Source organism: Amphiura filiformis, chromosome 16 (assembly GCF_039555335.1).
Source record: "Amphiura filiformis chromosome 16, Afil_fr2py, whole genome shotgun sequence".
In the NCBI taxonomy this organism is placed as follows: domain Eukaryota; kingdom Metazoa; phylum Echinodermata; class Ophiuroidea; order Amphilepidida; family Amphiuridae; genus Amphiura; species Amphiura filiformis.
In genome coordinates this window covers 31143918-31166053 of record NC_092643.1, presented here as the reverse complement: position 1 = coordinate 31166053, position 22136 = coordinate 31143918, and the positions used below count along the sequence as shown (strand labels likewise).

The window sequence follows — 22136 nt, the reverse complement described above, 5'->3', positions numbered from 1 at the left end:
ATTTCACATATCCCCCCACTTCCCTTCAACAATGCTGAAAAATAGTGAAAGGTGATTGCACTAAATATCCGTTCCAACATTGTTTCCAGGATGAAGAAGGGGGAAGCAAGTAAATAACATCAACTTTGAAACATATCATGCATCCCCCAACTCGTCTACAATTTACAGCAATTTGATTTTCAAAACACCAAGTGTCCCAATGATTTTGGCGCAAGATTGATGACAATCTACAAGACCTTTATGTTCCATAATGCTACATCTTTGTTTTCATCTAATCATGGATTAATTGATCAACCTGTAGTACACTCAAAGACTTACAAGGAACAATTTATGCATTTTGCTACATAAGGCAGCTTCTATGGAACTCATTACCAATTGACATATGAAAATGTATTACTACAGAATCATTGCTCTTTTACTGTTTTGTCATTGTCACCTCTCAAATGTGGAACATTTCAGCATGTTATTGGTTAAAATAATTATCATTGTGACAACTAAATAGTCAATATTATGACCAGCATGTTTCAATATTTAAAAACGCTTCACTGCATGGTAAAGTCTATTTAATTTTGCTGAAACAAATTGCAGTAACAGAATCTACATAATTACGAATGGGTTTATTCAACATGTTGATTGAAAAATTTGTGTACGAGCTTCCACTATGGATAGACATTTGTCTTTTTATTCACATCTTACGACTTTTAACTTCATAACTCGCAATTGTATTGCCACATATGGCTTTGGGAACCTTTTTCTTCATGTACAGATCTGTTACAGGTAGGTTTTAACCCCATGAGAACTACCTGCCGATTGGCCAAAGAGTAGTTTTCATTAGCAATTTGACCAATCAGCAACATTGTTAGAATAATTTCACCACACACAAAAAAATTAGGCTGAATTATTTGCAAAGCTCCATTCTGATTGGTGATTAAAGTGAAGATATCATGTAATTGACCAATCAGAGGCAATGTTAGATCGGCAGGTAGTGCTCAGGGGGTTAAATCATGATTTGCCACTTACCTTGACAGCAGTCATGCATGTTGTCTTAAAGTTGTTACTAATACTAAGCACTAACGGTTCCCTGCATGTAATCATAGCCATACCAGCAGTCAGATTGCGCACCATATGATGGGCTGCCATACGCATACGAGTCTCCTCTGGGTCTAGGGCAAAATCCTGAAATTATAAAAACATTCAATAACAAGGCGGTTCTCGAACCACGAGTCTCGCCTGCTTTCGCGATTACTTTTGGTAGAGGTAAATGAATTTGGTGGTTATCGGCTGGGCACGATTATCTGGCTGATGGTGACCGTACCCATCAAGTTTCATGCCCATGCAACAGGTTTTACTAATTTGACCTCAGATTACCCTGGTGACCCTGAAATGACCTTCCGAAAATTTGGCTTTAAATGTTGACTGTACCCACCGAATTTCATGCCCATCTAAAAGTTTTTACTAATTTGACCTCAGATGACCCCTGGTGGCCTGGAAATGACCTTCTAAAATTTGGCTTTAAATGTTGACTGTACCCACCAAGTTTCATGCCCGTACAACAGTTTTTACTAATTTGACCTCAGATGACCCTGGTGACCTCAAAATGACCTTCCAAAATTTGGCTTTAAATGTTGACTGTACCCACCAAGATTCATGCCCGACCAACAGTTTTGACTAATTTGACCTCAGATGACCCTGGTGACCTCGAAATGACCTTCCAAAAATTGGGCTTTAAATGTTGACTGTACCCACCAAGTTTCATGCCCGTACAACAGTTTGTACTCAGTTTGGCCTCAGGTGACCCCTGGTGACCTTGAAATGACCTTCCAAAAATTTGGCTTTAAATGTTGACTGTACCCACCAAGTTTCATGCCCGTACAACAGTTTTTACTTAATTTGACCTCAGATGACCCCTGGTGACCTTGAAATGACCTTCCAAAAATTTGGCTTTAAATGTTGACTATACCCACCAAGTTTCATGCCTGTACAACAGTTTTACTAAGTTGACCTCAGATGACCCTGGTGACCTTGAAATGACCTTCCAAAATTTGGCTTTAAATGTTGACTGTACCCCTCAAGTTTCATGCCCATACGACAGTTTTACCAATTTGACCTCAGATGACCCCTGGTGACCTTGAAATGACCTTCCAAAAATTTGGCTTTAAATGTTGACTGTACCAACTAAGTTTCATGCCCATACGACAGTTTTACTAATTTGACCTCAGATGACCCTGGTGACCTTGAAATGACCTTCCAAAAATTTGGCTTTAAATGTTGACTGTACCAACCAAGTTTCATGCCCATACGACAGTTTTTACTAATTTGACCTCAGATGACCCCTACATGACCTCAGTGACCTTGACGCACTAACCAATACAAACCGGTTCTGTCTCGGGTCAAGATGCACCCACCCACCAAGTTTGAGGAATGTGCGACTCATAGTCTCCGAGAAAATAGGCGGTTGTCACATACACACACACACACACACACACACACATACGCACGGAAAAGTGATTATATAGTCTCCTGCCTTATCAGGCGAGACAAAAATCAAGTCAATCTTTTTCAATTGCTGATAAAAATCAATTTGAGTGACTGTCAAGTTTGCCACCTTTCTCCTTTTGTCTGGAAGCAGTGCATCCCTGAGTGCATTCCTAATAGTCAGGTACTGCTGCATTTTGAACATAAACATGACAAGGCAAACAAAAATGCTAAGGATGGGCATTCAGAACGGATACATATTAATACCAATACTGTGTGCGAGTAAAATTTGCATCAGCAAACTTTCGTTCAATCTGGATGCTAGCAAGCATGTGCCAAGATCAATGGATGCGACTACAATGAGAGCGAGAGAGACGAAAGAAGATCATGCTGCACCTTGATGATGTATGGACTGAATTAAGCACAACTGACATCAAAATAAAAATAGGACAACAGGGACTGCCTTTTGAGGAGTGCAAGTGCAATTGCTCTCTACTGCTCTCCTTAAATTTTTAGATCTCCTTAGTTGACCATTCTCTCCTTAGGGCTCATATTGAAATTCCCTTACACAGGAAGGTGTGCGCCATCCTGCAGCTTTCCTGTGCTAGCCTTCTTTTGTTAAAATCCTGGGCAGGGTGTATCACTGATGCATATAATCCATCCATTTTATGACCGAGCTTTCCTGAGGCACGCACTTAGCGAGGGGAATCCCGCCTTCTTTCTGTGTGAAAACCTGGTAAGGTATTTCAATATGAGCCCTTACATTCTATTGTAAATGCTCTAAACAGCTCTCGTTGAAGGCTCCAGAAGAGCTACTTAATGCTGCTCTCCTGAAAATTCCAAAGGACAGTCCTTCGGACACCACTGATTTCACATATCTGAGGTATTGCAACTTTGGAAGTAGTACACATTGGAAACTTTTGTTTAGCTTTTATTTCAGTCTGTCATTTTACAATGTAATCATATTTACTCCTCCGTCAATTGACTATGACCTGCCAATACCCAGTACCTACCTTTCTAACAATCTGCTCGCATGTTGTAAGTGCAATTTTAATGGACCTGTCAACTACAGGTCCAACCAACTCTTGCACAGCCCTCTCAACTGCTGCTCTAACACAACTCCTTAATTGGGGATGCGTCTGGAACAATGGTAGCTAAAAGAAATAGATAGAAAAAAAAGTATTAGGAATAAAGTTTCAATAACGTATTGTTAGCTTTTACAGGATACGAGCATGGTCAGAAAGATTTCTGCAGAAAAAGGATTGGGAACACATTTTAAATGACTGCAATTCCTGTTCAAAATAAATTGGGCTTTACTAAATTTCAGAATAGATTTACTTAAAACCAGCCAAATGAATGTGGAAACTTTTTAAAGACAATGACTATGAAAAACTCATTTCAAGTTTTGAACATCAACAGTGCAAGTTGGGGCTTTAAAAAATTGTTTTTATTTGGCCAACAGCAAAGATTTATATTTAAACATTAAAAAAATCTATCCATTTTTGTCAAAATTGAAAACTGGCATCTCTGTATATGGATACTCTGGTTGTATACAATCATGGATGTAAATGGGTAACAGATCTATTCCCTGAAAATGGATCTGGCCCTTGGCCAAGAAGCCAAGTGCTTGCATGCAGCATTGAATATTTATGGGAGCTCTTCCAGGAAATAGGCTGCACCAGGGGTTAGATGGTTATTACCACCCCCTTTAATATATTTTTACATGTCAAGATTTTTTCTTATGGCCCAATTTCCAGTATTCCGGAAATTTCTGGAAGATTTACATCCTGTATAATATAAACTCGTACCTGTGCATTAAAGGACACATGTTGAGCTAGTCCACTCAGAGCCGTCGTATTCAAATCATGGAAGCTGAACTGTGGCAAAGGAGCTGTAGAAGATGACGTTGTGGTGGTGATAGTCGCAGCTCCTGTGGTGGTACCCTGTGTTGCCGTGGTAGTTGCTGTGGTGATGGGGGATGCTGGAACGGCGATGGCATCTGGAACCGGTGGTGTGGGTGGTATTGGGATGGGATCGAAAGCGGGTGGGGAATCATCTTTGGGTTTCTTGGCGCCGGATAGTCTTTGGGGAATGAACGGTAGTTGCTCGTAGTCTTTTAGGTAGATGGCTGGAGGAATCTCCTGTGTGTGATAAAGAGAAATGGAAACAAGTTGCTTCAATAACAGACACTTTTAATGTGTACCATGTTTAACATATATACTGCGCCAATAAAGTATCCTTACACTTGGAAAAATAATCACAATTTCAAAACTGAACAATATTGGGGTAAGTTTTTTTTTTTTTAAATAGATGCACTATCTAATCCTGCACATTATGATACCACATTAAATCCAATGTGACCTCAAGAAGTAAAGTAACAAGCAATCAATATCCTCCTCACCCATGGACAGGAACATACATTACTTGCAGAAGAAAATTGGCTAAAGTACCATGGTCCATGATGGAGTCAAACACAATGGCAAATGGACCTTCCAGTGATATACAAGCACACACACCTACCATCCTGCACCAGCAATAGTGGACATTGTAAATTGCTATCAAAACGAAGACTTCTGTAACAATGTCCTACCAGCCACAGTCGCAGTCGGTATTTTTAATGCACGATATCGGACATATCTCATAACATGCATCTAGTATGCAAGTGCAAAGTCCTAAATATACATCCTTTTCAAAATTATTGAAAATAAATATCCTGAAATGTGTGGCACTCCTCATTTTTTTTTTGCATACATTTTCAGCCTCAGAACAATTCTCAAGTAATGATCCTCACAATATTCAGACATGTGCTTCATCATTGGCTAATGCATTTAATCATTTTTAACCCCCTGAGCACTACCTGCCGATCTAACATTGCCTCTGATTGGTCAATCACATGATATTTTCACTTTGATCACCAATCAGAATGGAGCTTTGCAAATAATTCACCCACATTTTTTTTGCGTGGTGAAATTATTCTAACAATGTTGCTGATTGGGCAAATTGATAATGAAAACTTCATTTTGGCCAATCGGCAGGTAGTTCTCATGGGGTTAACATCATAAAATAATATTGTTGAGATCCCACATTGGTTTATTAAGCAATTCCTATCATACATGTTTCTTGCAAAACCCCAATTCTATTCGCAAAGACCTTTCGCTCTGCCCGATTTGGCGCAGTTTACGGCGTAAACATGACGTTGAGTTCTGATTGGCTAATTTAATCACGTCATCATCACCTTATTCGTTGCACAATCTTCATAGCATATGCAATAAGGATTTAATCAAAGTTTTTATGGTCTTATTTTTCTGATTACAAGCTCACATTGCTGCCTACAAATTCAATATCCTCCTCACACATGGACAGGAACATACATTACTTGCAGAAGAAAATTGGCTAGAGGCACACCACTAAATCAATGCGCCATTTGTGTAACCCTAATGAGTTCTGGTGAGTTTTTCAGAAAACTTTTTGAGGTATTTTGGGCTGGTCTTTAGACTAATTAATCAGAAAGAGTGGCGAATTATATCTTGAATAAAAGTATAAAGCCTATGCATAAATTTGAGTCGCCAAAAAAGTCGCATTTTTATAATTATGGAGAAAATAGGTCGGCGAATTAAAAAATGCCAGAAACGGGTTTGGAGTCTTGAGAGCATGTCAAAAACAGTGAGGGCGCTGTTCGCAGCCTCGTAGCGGGAAAACGAGGTGGAAGGTCCCATACATTGAAACATATGTTAAACTTTCATCGATTTGCATTCGACTGGTTATCATAAAATATTTTAAAACAAGCCCAAAAGGCCTCAGAATGAGCAAAGAAAACCGGTGTTTTTACACGTATTTCAATGGGGTGATTTTTTAGTGGTGCGCCCTAGAGTACCATGGTGGAGTCAAACACAATGGCAAATTCCAGTGATACACAAGCACACACACCTACCGTCCTGCGCCAGCAATAGTGGACATTGTAAATTGCTATCAAAACGAAGACTTCTGTAACAATGTCCTACCAGCCGCAGTCGCAGTCGGTATTTTTAATGCACAATATCGGACATATCTCATAACATGCATCTAGTATGCAAGTGCAAAGTCCTAAATATGCATCCTTTTCAAAATTTTTGAAAACAAATATCCTGAAATGTGTGGCACTCCTAATTTTTTTTGCATACATTTTCAGCCTCAGAACAATTCTCAAGTAATGATCCTCACAATATTCAGACATGTGCTTCATCACTGGCTAATTAATGCATTTAATCATTCTTAACCCCCTGAGCACTACCTGCTGATCTAACATTGCCTCTGATTGGTCAATCACATGATATTTTCACTTTAATCACCAATCAGAATGGAGCTTTGCAAATAATTCACCCACATTTTTTTGTGTGGTGAAATTATTCTAACAATGTTGCTGATTGGGCCAATTGATAATGAAAACTTCTTGGCCAATCGGCAGGTAGTTCTCATGGGGTTAACATCATAAAATAATATTGTTGAGATCGCACATTGGAAACTTAGCAATTCCTATCATACATGTTTCTTGCAAAACCCCAATTCTATTCGCAAAGACCTTTCGCTCTGCCCGATTTGGCGCAGTTTACGGCGTAAACATGAAATATTTTAAAACAAGCCCAAAAGGCCTCAAAATGAGCAAAGAAAACCGGTGTTTTTACACATATTTCAATGGGGCCATTTTTAGTGGTGCGTCCTAGAGTACCATGGTCCATGATGGAGTCAAACACAATGGCAAATAGACCTTCCAGTGATACACAAGCACACACACCTACCATCCTGCACCAGCAATAGTGGACATTGTAAATTGCTATCAAAACGAAGACTTCTGTAACAATGTCCTACCAGCCACAGTCGCAGTCGGTATTTTTAATGCACGATATCGGACATATCTCATAACACGCATCTAGTATGCAAGTGCAAAGTCCTAAATATACATCCTTTTCAAAATTTTTGAAAACAAATATCCTGAAATGTGTGGCACTCGCCATTTTTTTTGCGTACATTTTCAGCCTCAGAACAATTCTCAAGTAATGATCCTCACAATATTCAGACATGTGCTTCATCATTGGCTAATGCATTTAATCATTCATAACCCCCTGAGCACTACCTGCCGATCTAACCTTGCCTCTGATTGGTCAATCACATGATATTTTCACTTTAATCACCAATCAGAATGGAGCTTTGCAAATAATTCACCCACATTTTTTTTTTTTTTTTTATTATTCTAACAATGTTGCTGATTGGGCCAATTGATAATGAGAACTTCTTGGTCAATCGGCAGGTAGTTCTCATGGGGTTAACATCATAAAATAATATTGTTGAGATCCCACATTGGAAACTTAGCAATTCCTATCATACATGTTTATTGCAAACCCCAAATATACCTATTTGCAAAGACCTTTCGCACTGCCCGATGGACAGGAACACCCATGGACAGGAACATACATTACTTGCAGAAGAAAATTGGCTCGAGTACCATGGTCCATGATGGAGTCAAACACAATGGCAAATGTACCTTCCAGTGATACACAAGCACACACACCCCCCTCGCGTAGGCAGGAAAACGAGGACCTCATTTTTCACTTGATTTAAAACATACTAACCGAGGACTCACACGTCCGTTCTTAATTGCCATACCGTGGACCTCACTCACACACACCAGCCCACTTACTATCCAACCATGGCCCGTCCTATACCACCCATAGGTGGACCCGTTTTAAATGCATTTTTATGTTATTTGCGATGTCCTGGACATATTTAAAACACCGAGGACGTTCACAGTCACCAGGTGTCCTCATTTGTCATGTGTGTATCCTTGTGTGTGTCCTCGTTTGCCTGGCTACGTAAACGCACCTACCATCCTGGACCTTGTAAATTGCTATCAAAACGAAGACTTCTGTAACAATGTCCTACCAGCCACAGTCGCAGTCGGTATTTTTAATGCACGATATCGGACATATCTCATAACACGCATCTAGTATGCAAGTGCAAAGTCCTAAATATACATCCTTTTCATTTTTTGAAAATAAATATCCTGAAATGTGTGGCACTCATCTTTATTTTTTTGCATACATTTTCAGCCTCAGAACAATTCTCAAGTAATGATCCTCACAATATTCAGACAAGTGCTTCATCACTGGCTAATGCATTTACTCATTCTTAACCCCCTGAGGACTAACTGCCGATCTAACATTGCCTCTGATTGGTCAATCACATGATATTTTCACTTTAATCACCAATCAGAATGGAGCTTTGCAAATAATTCACCCACATTTTTTTGTGTGGTGAAATTATTCTAACAATGTTGCTGATTGGGCCAATTGATAATGAAAACTTCTTCGCCAATCGGCAGGTAGTTCTCATGGGGTTAACATCATAAAATAATATTGTTGAGATCCCACATTGGAAACTTAGCAATTCCTATCATACATTTTTATTGCAAACCCCAAATATACCTATTTGCAAAGACCTTTCGCACTGCCCGATGGACAGGAACACCCATGGACAGGAACATACATTACTTGCAGAAGAAAATTGGCTCGAGTACCATGGTCCATGATGGAGTCAAACACAATGGCAAATGGACCTTCCAGTGATACACAAGCACACACACCCCCCTCGCGTAGGCAGGAAAACGAGGACCTCATTTTTCACTTGATTTAAAACATACTAACCGAGGACTCACACATCCGTTCTTAATCGACATACCGTGGACCTCACTCACACACACCAGACCACTTACTATCCAACCGTGGCCCGTCGTATACCACCCATAGGTGGACCCGTTTTAAATGCATTTTTACGTTATTTGCGATGTCCTGGACATATTTAAAACACCGAGGACGTTCACAGTCACCGGGTGTCCTCATTTGTGTGTGTCCTCGTTTGCCTGGCTACGTAAACGCACCTACCATCCTGCGCCAGCAATAGTGGACCTTGTAAATTGCTATCAAAACGAAGACTTCTGTAACAATGTCCTACCAGCCACAGTCGCAGTCGGTATTTTTAATGCACGATATCGGACATATCTCATAACACGCATCTAGTATGCAAGTGCAAAGTCCTAAATATACATCCTTTTCATTTTTTGAAAATAAATATCCTGAAATGTGTGGCACTCATCTTTTTTTTTTGCATACATTTTCAGCCTCAGAACAATTCTCAAGTAATAATCCTCACAATATTCAGACAAGTGCTTCATCACTGGCTAATGCATTTACTCATTCTTAACCACCTGAGGACTAACTGCCGATCTAACATTGCCTCTGATTGGTCAATCACATGATATTTTTACTTTATTTTTACTTTGAGATCCCACATTGGAAACTTAGCAATTCCTATCATACATGTTTCTTGCAAACCCCAAATATACCTATTTGCAAAGACCTTTCGCACTGCCCGATTTGGCGCAGTTTACGGCGTATACATGAAGTCGGGTTCTGATTGACTAATTAAATCGCATCATCATCGCATCAGCACCTTATTCATTGAACAATCTTCATAGCATCGTGTGACGCAGGCGTGAACTTGTTATTTTTTTAGGTGATTGGTCGGCCAGTGCCAGTGTTATTATTTAGCAGCCTCCATCCCGTTATTTAATGGGCTCAATCCCGTTATTTAGCAGGACAAGTCATCCCGTTATTTAACTGGCTGCGTCATCCCGTTATTGCAAGCCGACTCATACTCAACATTGTTCCCATCCAAGAACTTGATAATATAATCAAATGGAAAAAAATGTCCTTACATTTATATCAAGATTAAGATTCTTGCAGAGTACTTCCACCTCAAACTTGAGATTGAGTTTGAGGCCAGGCTCTTGATGTAGTTCAACGAGCACACTGATGATGGCCATGGTCCACGGGTTGGGTGGCTTGAAGACACGACTACGAGTCACACACTCCAAAATTTTGGCTACAAATGGCACCACGTAGAGAAGCTCTGCTTGGCCTTTGTGATAAGCTTCTAGGAGTAAGGCTTTCAAGTCTAAATCCTGTGAAGATGATAAAATAAGGATTATAAGTTGCAGTCAAGTATTCTTATACATTTATAATTTATATAATTCTGCGCTGAAAAAAAAGTTGGTTCAGAAACTAAACCAGGTCATCATGGTATCAAACGCTCGAAACATTCATCATTACCAACAAGTCTTACGATATTCTTTGAATAAACAAGTGCATTTACTTAAACTTCAAAAACACAAGACTAACTGCAATACTGCAACATAGGCTGGGCTGGATATTCTAGCACTGCACTTGCGAAAAGTTGGTTTGACCCAACACTGCACTGTGCTGATCTGAAGCGCAGTTGTAACGTAAGCATACATTATTTCAGTTGTTTACAAAAATACAACTTTTTTATCAGCGAATCGCATGGTCCTGCCCTCGTCTACAGCACTAGCAGGTTGGGTAGGTAATTCTATAAACAGTCAAACGGGTATGTAATTCACAGAAGCTCCAATTTTAGCAATCAGCTGCTTAGTACCAACATTGCGTAGCATGATCGGTTCAATTTTTCCCACATAGTTTACCACGTCATATGCTTGTGGACGGACTCTTTGCTTTCAACTTGTACATGTTGTGTCTGAGAATTCAATACAGCAATAGTAGTATCATCTTGCAAAAACATTGACATAATAAATGCAGAAATATTATGTAATAATAATACTTACAAGTTGAAGAATCGGTTTGTTCTTAGCCAATGTCAACATGCCCAACCAGTGTCCTAGATTCTTCAGGAGTGTTCTGTCTGAAAAGTTGGAGTCACTCTTGTCTGAGTGAAGCAAAACCTGTATGTATTGCAATAAAGAGAAGTCATATACAGTGTGAAAGTGTTCCCTTTTGGCTGAGCTTATAGCATGGCTAGATAATACCAGTAGTATGTATGCCAAAAAATGTTACAATCAAAAGAAAAATATTAATATAACAAAACAGAATAATTACTCTACACAATCGTTTTGATCTCATCACATTTAAGCATAGCAAAGATGAAGTAGAGAATATCCTAGTTGGTCCATTTTCCATATTATACCTAGGATGGTGTGATCAATACCTCTTGGATTGGGAGAATGGATGCACCACCTTATCAACAAGACTCAAGAGCAATTACACAATTTGATGCAACACCAGGCCTGGAAAAACTGCAGTATCCAAGAAGCTCATTTCTAGTGACAATATGGGATTTGGAGGGGAAATTTAGCTTCCATGAGTAAGATTTGGTTTATATTCTCAGGAAATTGTTTTTCCAGCCCTGTGTAACACAGTATTCCACCTGCAAACAGACATAAAAACTTTTTACACCCTACTTACGCCCATCTGTATTCAATTACCTGAATGTTCCTGAGGGTTTCCTTGATGCACATTTCACCCAGCGGCGATATCTTGAGCTGGTCTATAAAGTTGGCATAGAGCGGATGGAAGTTCATCTCAATACTAGCTCTCTTCATCACCAGGTACTGGGAGATCCAGTCGTAGTACTCTTCTTTTAAAACTTCTACTAACTCCTCACACTGGAAAAATACAACAATGACAAGCAAATTTATTTTGTGTTGTGATAACATGTTCAGAACACAAAGGCGCTTTGGGTGATTAATACCACCTGGTTTGAGACTCAGTTTGGGCACCTGGTAACATATGAACATTAACTCAACCAAAAGCAACACACAAAATAATGAATCTTGCACCATAGGGGAGGGGGTAGATGGAATGGGGAGATGAAAGAATCTTGGGGGCGGGGGAAAAAAACAGAAAACTTTTTGCCCCAAATAGCAGGATTTTCTTCTTTTTTTGTTCAGACTAGGGAAGGTCAAAATCCAAGTTTTCGGGAAATGCCCCATGAATGCCACCATTGGTAACACCTAGAATTGCAGTTACCTACCTTTTGTGTAAGATTAGACTGAGAGAGATTGTTGAACAAGAAGGCTACTTTATCTTGCACCTCTTCCGGTGGCTCTGGACACTCCAGGTCTTTAGGTGTTGCTACTAGTAAGGTGTCAATGTTGGTGGTGTTTGCTATAGATGGCTGTAACAAAAAATAAATTTCACACAAAAATTTGTTTAAAGTGAACTGAAGCTCTTTTTACACCTGTTAACTTTTATAGAACTCATAAATATAATATTTGAGGTTAACTGTAACAAATTTTGGTCTTCTTTTATTTTTAAGACTTGTGAAATATGCTTAAAGTAGTAGAAAATCCAGAAAAACAGGGTGAAATTGGGCTCAAATACCCCTAAAACCGGCTGAAAATCTATACAATTGCGTAAATTTTGGCCACAAAAAATCCTGAAATCAGGAAAAATCCTGAAGAATCACACCCTATTGAATATGTCTGTTTCAAATCATAGAGTCATACACCCCTTATGGAAGACATTACCTTAATCTCCCACACAGTGGGTGTAGAATTCAATTGGAGTTGCCCATTCAGGTAACCCAACTTGAAATTCACACTCCCTGTGTCTTGTCTTACATACAGGGCGCATGGATTTCAACAAGAACAGCCCAATGACACATAGTCTAACTAAAGCGCTAGAACACCATGTCTCTGTTGTGACGTCACCATGGAAAACAGATTAATGATGAACATTTGTAATTTTATAGGTTTAATCTTCTACAAGATCTTTTTTTAAAGAATGAGCCCTCGTGTGTCAAGCGGGTGCATATGACCTTGTGAAAATTAATACGCACTGGACAGTAGTAGTATGCTTAGTTTGTAAAAGGAAATCTGCAAAACATAGGATGTAATTTCTTTGAACTTACTGCAGCAGAGGTTGTCTTCGCGGCAGGTTTGGTACCCACAGCAGCAGCTGCCGTTGTACTTGTGGTCGTGGGCGTCTTTGGTGGTGCTGAAATAGTCGCTGGTGCTGGAGTCGTCACAGTGGCAGGAGTAGTCGTTGCCGTCGTTGTGGAAGTCTGCCTTGCTGGAGGCTCACGAGACATCATGCCAAATTGGATGAACTGAAAGATTAAAGTAATACACACGGATTAGTTTGAAAAAACATGTGTTCTTATAAAAAACACATGTTTTTGAGAGCTTTTAATTAGATTTTAATGATATGTTTAAGGTGACTGCACAATGATTTTTACCGCCACCACATCCGAACCCATCAATAGGGCTAATTGACCCTTCGCATGACTACTCTATGCAAATGTTGTTCCAGCGGTTTTCAATGTGGTGTCCATGAGAGTAAGCAAAGTACTTGTTGCCATAATAGCAAGTACTTGTATCATGGTGGTAGCCATGGTGATAGCAAGGCCATAATATGGTTAAAGTGTGTATCTTCTATTTACATCAATAACAATGGGCTATTTGAGTTAAAATCCATACACCCCCTGTGGAAGACATGACCTTAACCTACCACGCAGGGAGTATGAATTTCAAATGGGGTTACCTGTATAGGGGACTCCATTTGAAATCTACACCCCTGTGTGGGAGATCGCATCATGTCTTCCATAGAGGGTGTATGGATTTCAACAGGAATAGCCCAAAACAATGGGCTATTTGAGTTAAAATCCATACACCCCCCCTGTGGATGACCTAGAGGGAGTGTGCATTTCAAATGGGGTTACCTGTATAGGGGACTCCATTTGAAATCTACACCCCCTGTGTGGGAGATCGCGGTCATGTCTTCCATAGGGGGTGTGTATGGATTTCAACAGAATAGCCAATAACAATGGGCTATTTGAGTTAAAATCCATACACCCCCGCTGTGGATGACCTAGAGGGAGTGTGCATTTCAAATGGGGTTACCTGTATAGGGGACTCCATTTGAAATCTACACCCCCTGTGTGGGAGATCACGGTCATGTCTTCCACAGGGGGTGTATGGATTTCAACAGGAATAGCCAATTGTAACTTCCTTTGGCCATGGTTCAGGTTAACCTTTATATTTGAATGAGATTTTAAAAACAATGATGCTGACTTTTGAAATAGGTTTATTAAATGTACGGCACATACAGGGTGTCCCTGAAAGATTTGTATCGTCGGAAACTTAAATTTTCGGGTACTTTATTGCCCGAACCAAATGCAAATAATAGTTGATGAGGTTGAAGAATAAAACAGCTATCACATACTTTTTAAATTTTGACAATTGAACACTCTGTTCTTGAAATATAATATTTTTCAATCTCAAGCAATGACAATGGACATTTGATGCGCAGTGACAGTCCACATGCAGGTCATTGAAACGTGTGATTTTGTGAAAATGAGGCATTATCATTTAAAATTCTTATATTTTAATAACAGATCAATCGTCAAAATTGGAAAAATATGTGACAGCTGTTTTTGTCAAAATTGGAAAAATATGTGATAGCTGTTTTATTCCTCAACAACGTCAACTATTTAGTTTTGGTTCGTTCGGGCATTAGAATACCCAAAACTGTAAGTTTTCAAAGATACAGTCTATCAGGGACAACCTGTAGTTACTTTGGTAGCTAAAGAAAGTATCTTCTTCTTATTGCCTTTACGTGTTACATCCTTTACTATACAATGATCATTAAAAAAGCTTATGCAACCTTAAGGGGTGGGGTATGAACATTTGGACAGTATTTATTGTGGGACATTAGAGCACATCAGACATATCGAATTGCATTCTGAACACGAAGGATGTCCTTCTGATATCAAATAATTTTGATTTTTTGAAATTCGCAATGTAATACACATTGTATGGCAAATGATTAAAAATTGATATTTTTGATATTTAACAGTACTCGAAGTAAACATTATAAATCTGATGATTTATACTTAAAGTGTATGTAGGTGGGATGAAAAGCCGACGATCAATTGAAAAGTTTGACCTTTCGTATTGAAGATATGAATTTTTTTCCCAAAACACCAAAAATAATTAGGTCTTTTGGGGAAAAAATCCATATCTTCAATATGAAAGTTCAAAATTTTCAATTGATCGTCGGCTTTTCCTCCCAGCTACATACACTTTAAGAATATATCATTAGATTTATAAAATTTACTTCGAGGACTGTTATATATCAAAAATGTGAAAAATATCAAATTTTGATAATTTGTCATAAAATTTGTATTTCAAAAAATGATAATTATTTGATATCAGAAAGACATTCTTCGTATTCAGAATGCAATTCGATATGTCTGATGTGCTCTCATGTCCCACAAAAACATTGTCGAAACGCTCATTCCAGATCCCTTAATCAAAGGAATATGTAAGTGAAGTAAATATAAGATACATCTTTGACCATCAAGGCTGAGCACGAGCGAATACATTTGCGGCGATGGTTCCTAGCAAGAATGACAAAGAAGTTTAGTATGTAGCATGGTGTTAATATCAAGCATTGCCAATAGCCCGTAAAATGTCCGACCGATGACTCATAATGCAATGATCTGAGAATGGTATCATAAAATGTATTTTGGTTAATTGTGCAGTCACCTTTGAACTGTTCTATGAAACCAGCAATTTCTTGATTCTTGTTCCAGTAGTGTTTTTTTTAATGTTTTTTCACAAAAGCTCTGTACAAAGTCAAATCAAAGAGCACTTTTCCATTAACTCGATCAGTCCCCTAGCCCATTTTACTCAGTGTTGGCTCACCTGGTTATAAGCAGAAAGTTTAAATGTTTCTTTGTGTAGTTATAGAATATAATCACAAGTGTTGCTAATTTTTAAAAACAATCACATGCATATCTCTTTGGGGGGAAAATAATGCTTTTTTGATTGGTCACGGTAAAATTGGTTTAGAAACTAAACCATGTTATCATGATATCAAGAAGAACGCTTTTTTATCTTTTCCAACAAAACCTGTAAAATATACTTCAAAATAACAAGTGCAAATGAGAAACTTGGTGGTGTTTGAGCGAGTGAGTTTTTGAAAAGTGATCTTCAACTGAAAAATATACAAACTGCCTTGGCAAAATTCCTTGCTTCTGTGATAATCACAGGAAAACTTTGGGCATTATCACATTGTGGTCATGTCTGGAGAAAATAGAATAACGCGGTTCATAATTAAGGTGGCCTCAACACAAACGTTTGTACAAAAAATATGCAATTGAAGTCATTAATATACTGAATAGGGAATTCAGGAAACTCAATCCTTGCAAATTTTGGTATCGGGAAGGAAATTTTACTTCTCCAAACAAAGGAATACATAAGAAATAGTGGGAATTTTTACTTCCTCCTAAGGAATATATTCCTCTATCCACCCCATACTGTACTGGGATGTGGTGTCACATAAGAGTTCTTCCCCCTTTTCCCCACACAAATTAAAACACTGAAAACACTATTAGAGGTTAGAGAAGCAAGAAACTGTGGCCAGCACTAGTGTAACAAGGTTTGTTTACAGCATTGGCAGCATTGGAGTCAGGTGTTGTCGGTGTAGCAGGTGCCGTAGTGGCTAGTATCTGATGTGGTGACATCATACCATACCGCACATGCTGCAAGACACATATATAAAACACATTACAGCTAATCAACAGCCAAAATCAAAACTAAATAAAAAAGAAAAAGAAATTGATGATAGGTTTTTACAATCGGGTTTGGCGCCCGTGAGTTGTGCTTCAGTTGGTGTATGACGGTGTTTTTTTAAAGGGTGTCAAAGAGTGGTAAATAAAGGTGGCGAACCATATATTGTATAAGTGCCTCAAAATGGATCTAATGTTCCTACTCGTCAAAATTGTCCATTTTTCGTAGAAAACTATGGTTTCTAAATATACTTTTTACATTTTTGGCAATGTCCATTTTATAGGTCAGATTTCTGCTGGTAATGTTCGTAAAAGTTTATCATTAACATGATCTGGTTCTTCATTACTTTTTCTTAACCTTGTACTTTTTACGATTTCCCCACAACTCTTTCCATGCCATATAGCTGAATATGACAATTCCCAGGTTTTTGTTGACACATGATCTAACTTAGATTAATTGGAAAGTTGCACAATGCATTCAAAAAAGGGCCAAAATGTTTCCAAGAATGCCTGAATTAGAGAATAAACGATAGGAATTTTTATTTTGCCTATCCCTACCGTGTGATAGACGACAGGCAGGTCCAATATTTTGAGTAGTGGATGCCGGCGCAGCCGGTATCCACTACTTAGTCAGTTAAATATTATTTTAATAACTGTAAACAAATTTTTTAAGCAAAAACTAAGTTACCGTCATAAAAACTCCCTCATTATAAAATGAACGAAACTTGTTTACAACTTCACGTATTCTGTTGCGCCAGATTGCTAAGCGCGTTCGCGTATTCCGCACTAGTCTACGCATCCAGCGCGATACATACGCGCACCTCTACACGCGTGTTACGCATTATCAAGACGCATGATGACGTGGGGTCGTCTACGGCCTGATAGACGGCACCCGAAATCATACGATTGTCCAATCAGAAATGTGTCTACGAACTAGACCACTCCCACTGACTAAGAATCAACACTATTTTATTAACTTGGAAGTTGCTTTCAACAAGACCAATTAAAAAAAAAAATCCTTTATCCAATTATCATGAAAAAAAGTTATCCTGCAAGTAAGTGTCACAAATTCAACGAGTGCATTGTGAAATTACATACACACATGTTCACTTCTTCTTACCTCAATTAGGGCTTCAGGAAACTGTGCAAAATGTGGAATGGAAGCGAGATGCTGGCAATACTGCGGGTAATCCTTGAGACGATTCTTGAATTTGTCCAGCGCGGCGATGCCGAAATAGTACATCTTGCTACCGTGCGGTTTGCGCAGCGCCTCCAGGACGTAACGCAGTGCAATTCCTAAAGCCATGTATCTGAAACATAAATAATTATAATCAAGCCTACATTATAAATAGTTCTGTTTACAACTTCAAAATGTTTAACAATATTGAATTTAACCGTAAACCTGCTGGGGTAGTTTGGGTGGAGTGTCCCTGTGTTATCACCAAGCACTGCCCTGCTCCAGGGAAGGCACCAAGGGTATGGAATTTTGTGTAATAGAGGCCGTCAGCGTGACGTCATATGCCGCCATCTTGTGGGTACACGCTGTGATGGTCGTTCGATCTCCATGTATGAACAGCAAAATCACCGCGTTGATGCGCGATAACAAATGCGTGGCAAGCTGCGCCCTGCGCGTAGTGTCCGACGCATGACCACACAGATCATTTGTACCCACAAGATGGCGAAAGGTTGACGGCTTCTATTTGGTAGAGATAGGGTTAACATGTCCTACATAAAAACTCGAAATATTGCAAAATGCACGTAGTACGATGGCAGCCATCTAGGATAAAAGGGGAAAATGTACAAGTACTTCATAAACATTTCATATGATTATTCCTCATGAGCTGTTTTGAAATTCACTTTCCCTGCATATCCAAGATGGCCGCCATGGGCTTGTGCATTATTGCACCGTGCATATAGAGTGGGATTTGCACAAGTCTGACTTGCCCGTAAGAAGTCTTAATGCCTTCGCTCTTTAGATCACATGATGGGTAGTATGTTAATCATTTAGTGGGCTCTTGCCAATCAAATCTTTGACAACTGTGTACTGCCTAGTGGTTCCTACTTACGTTACGAGTCCCTGCTCAATGATGCCTCCAAACAAGCAAGCAGTGATGTGAAGTTCTCTCTCAGGATATTGTGGGAAGAATTTATACTCCTCAAACAGATTCCTCAGCATACACTTGAACACCTCCTACAAAATATTAAATATTACAGTAATTACATGGTAGCCGTGAATTTTGACAAATTATAAAAAGGCAGACATGAAAACTAATCATAAAATAAAACACTGGGCGTTTGTTAACATTTGATGCAGAAATAAGCTGAAAAAAACTGAAAAAGTGAACCAAAAATGCTGAAATTGTCCATGCTTAAAAAAGCTTGAAGTCTAACAGACTGCAGCTACAAAATTCAGTGGGTGACTCTCTACACAAGAGGTGGGATACATATGTGATGAGCTTTAAAGTGTTCGTCTCTTGTGCGCGCAGACTGCATCGCATCATGAGCACCCTACACGCACTGTAACACATTTTCAATGACATCATAACACAAAACAAGCCTTAGAATAGCGAAAATCCTCAAACATTTTCAGCCACGTGCTTGCTACAATATTTATCACTGGCTATATGAGATGGATATTTTGAAAACAAACTGTTATATTTTTGATATTAGCTATTATTCTCGACATGAACTCGACACTTTCGATAGCTAGAAGCTTTACTGGATGGTCAAATTGCTTTATGGGTACAATATTTAACCAAATCATATCAGTTTCAACTTGTAATTAATAGATGTAATTTTACCTGCTCCTTCTTGGCTTGTGAATCCTTGAATCTTTTCAGCATCTGCAGTACCTCATCCACTGACATGACTGGATTGGGTGGTTGATTATAGATCTGTTGGAAGTAGCTATTGGCCTCGTCGTCTATCTCCGCTGGGAACGTCTGCCCTAGCTCAGGCCAGATGTTGGATATATCGGCTGTGTGCATAACAACACAATGTTAAATAGTGTGAATAACAGAATTGCAATCATTTGCAGTAACTGGACAATTATTCCAAAGTTATTCCGTAAAAACAAAATAATATCAAGGATTTCATATGACCTTTGTACATAAGCTATGGAAATACACTGTATTATAATTTGATCAGCTCATAATTGGCGGACCTTACACTGTAAGGTCCGCCAATTATGAATACACAACGCTGATTGATATCAATATATTTTATTTTAAGAATTGTATTGTGACATCTCGCAAGAAGCATCACAAATTATTCATTCAAGTCCAATGCTTTGTCTACTTTCCTCAAAATATAGACCAGTTAGGTCAACTAAACTGAGCTCAAAAAGAAACTTATACTTTTTCACAAGGTCATATCTTGAAATCCTGTCCATCAAATTGAACCAAAATTACACACAGATTTACTTCAATACTCTACTCTTAACACATATCAGTAACCAAGTAGTTATCCAACTGACACAACAGCAAAATGCACTGACATGGGACAGCTTCCTGGACCACATTCACAGCCCAGCCCTGTTTCATGAAAAAAGTGTATGAAAAGCAGAAAGCTGCACCGTATTATCATCTGTGCAAGGATCTTGTGTGCATTCTCACAGATTTTTTGTGCTGGGTGCCAAATGTTGGGCTGTGAAAGTAAAGGAAGTCCAGGAAGCTGTCCCATGACAGTGCATTTTGCTGTTGTGTCAGGTGGACAACTGCTTGGTTACTGACATGTGTTTTGAGTAGAGTATTAAGGTAATCCTGTGTGTAATTTTGGTTCATTTTGATTGACAGTATTTTAAGATATGACCTTGTGATTCACGAGTTGTAAAAAATTATAAGTTTCTTTTGGAGCTCAGTTTATATCTACTTCTCAGCGTAGTGGTAAAAGCCTACCAAATTCCTGCCGAGTTTGAACTGATCAAACTATAGATTGCTTAAAGGTTCATTGTGTGATTTCAACATCTTATTTTTCCAGTATAAATTGATATGTATGCACAACAAAACCTATTTTTAAAATTTCAGTTGATTTCGATTTTGGAAGTTACGCATAATTACATATTATTACAATTTTCTAAATTCCGTTGCTTTAATATTGTGCTTTCTTGCTAAAATTATCACACCTATTCAGCATTGACGTACACTGTAAATATTATGATGTAAGTTGCGTCACTGAGTTTCAATAACATTATAACACAAAATAAGCCTTAGAATAGCGAAAATCCTCAAAACATTTTTAGCCATGTGCTTGCTACAATATTCATCATTGGCTATATGAGATGGATACTGTGAAAGCAAATTGTTATATTTATGATATTAGATTACAATTCTCGACATGTACTTGACACTTTTGATAGCTATAAGCTTTACTGGATGGTCAGATTGTAGATTAATTTGCTTTTGGTCAATGTTGGAGACACATGATACATGTATGTTGCATCTTTTAATTCAGACGCTTGCATGCGTCACTTGACTGCACACCTGTGCTTTGAAGCTGGCCCCATTGATATTTGCACCAACGTCACTTGGCCATAAGTACTATAACGGTAGCTTAGTATTATTAAAGCTTGTAGCATAACAGTCAAGTGTTTGGTGTGGTTTAGTGTCAACATAAGTGCACATGTTAGATACACAAAATGAACAGAAAGACAACATCAACAATGTTCATCTTTCAGAATAATAAAACAGGCTCAAACTGAAATTTAACACATCAATTTTAAGTAAAAAATGTACATGCACATCACACATGTTAACACAGCATTCCATGCATTGCCCTTTTTAAGTAGGCCCCTACTAGAATTATAATAGCGGTTTGTATATTTGTTTGATTTCAAACAACAGATAAATAAAATATTGTGGGAAGTATGCAAACATTTTTTTACTGCAGAAAACCATATTAATTTCAGGATTTTCTAAATATTTAATTGCCCACTAGGTCTTAGATCCATGCTGTTTTTATCCGAAAAATATATTTCCAATTCAAGATTTTGTGAATAGCAACTAGTTCATGTTAGCAAATCACTTGCTAACCTAAAGTTACGAGTTGCATAGGTGAAAAGGCATTACGTATGGGACCAAAAATTGATATGCAACATGGGGTAATGATTAGCACCACTCCAAACACACAAAAGAAATCCTTGTAAATGCCACTAAAGGAATTGTGTTTTGGCATAAGGGGTATCAAAACCCGACTTTGAATGAGAGGCCAAAGTGAATCTCGACGTGGCTTGTTAATCCCCTGAC

The 22136-nt window shown here is 38.5% G+C and overlaps 1 protein-coding gene and 1 long non-coding RNA gene across 2 annotated transcripts in view; both read right to left on the bottom strand.

Annotated features, from left to right (window-relative positions):
* LOC140172559 (CCR4-NOT transcription complex subunit 1-like) overlaps positions 1 to 22136 on the bottom strand; it is a 91993-nt gene that overhangs the window by 32882 nt on the left and 36975 nt on the right. The window contains 13 exon segments of the mRNA XM_072195703.1: positions 1021 to 1176; positions 3489 to 3629; positions 4284 to 4616; positions 10223 to 10468; positions 11147 to 11263; positions 11804 to 11983; positions 12352 to 12495; positions 13231 to 13428; positions 16774 to 16866; positions 18014 to 18203; positions 18960 to 19084; positions 19695 to 19870; positions 21149 to 21179. Coding sequence (XP_072051804.1) covers positions 1021 to 1176; positions 3489 to 3629; positions 4284 to 4616; positions 10223 to 10468; positions 11147 to 11263; positions 11804 to 11983; positions 12352 to 12495; positions 13231 to 13428; positions 16774 to 16866; positions 18014 to 18203; positions 18960 to 19084; positions 19695 to 19870; positions 21149 to 21179 — 2130 coding nt within the window.
* Positions 7849 to 9684, bottom strand: LOC140135873 (uncharacterized). Its single transcript, XR_011856582.1, has 2 exons — positions 9386 to 9684; positions 7849 to 8331 (listed from the first exon to the last, which is right to left on the bottom strand). It is a non-coding gene; the product is annotated as an uncharacterized lncRNA (long non-coding RNA).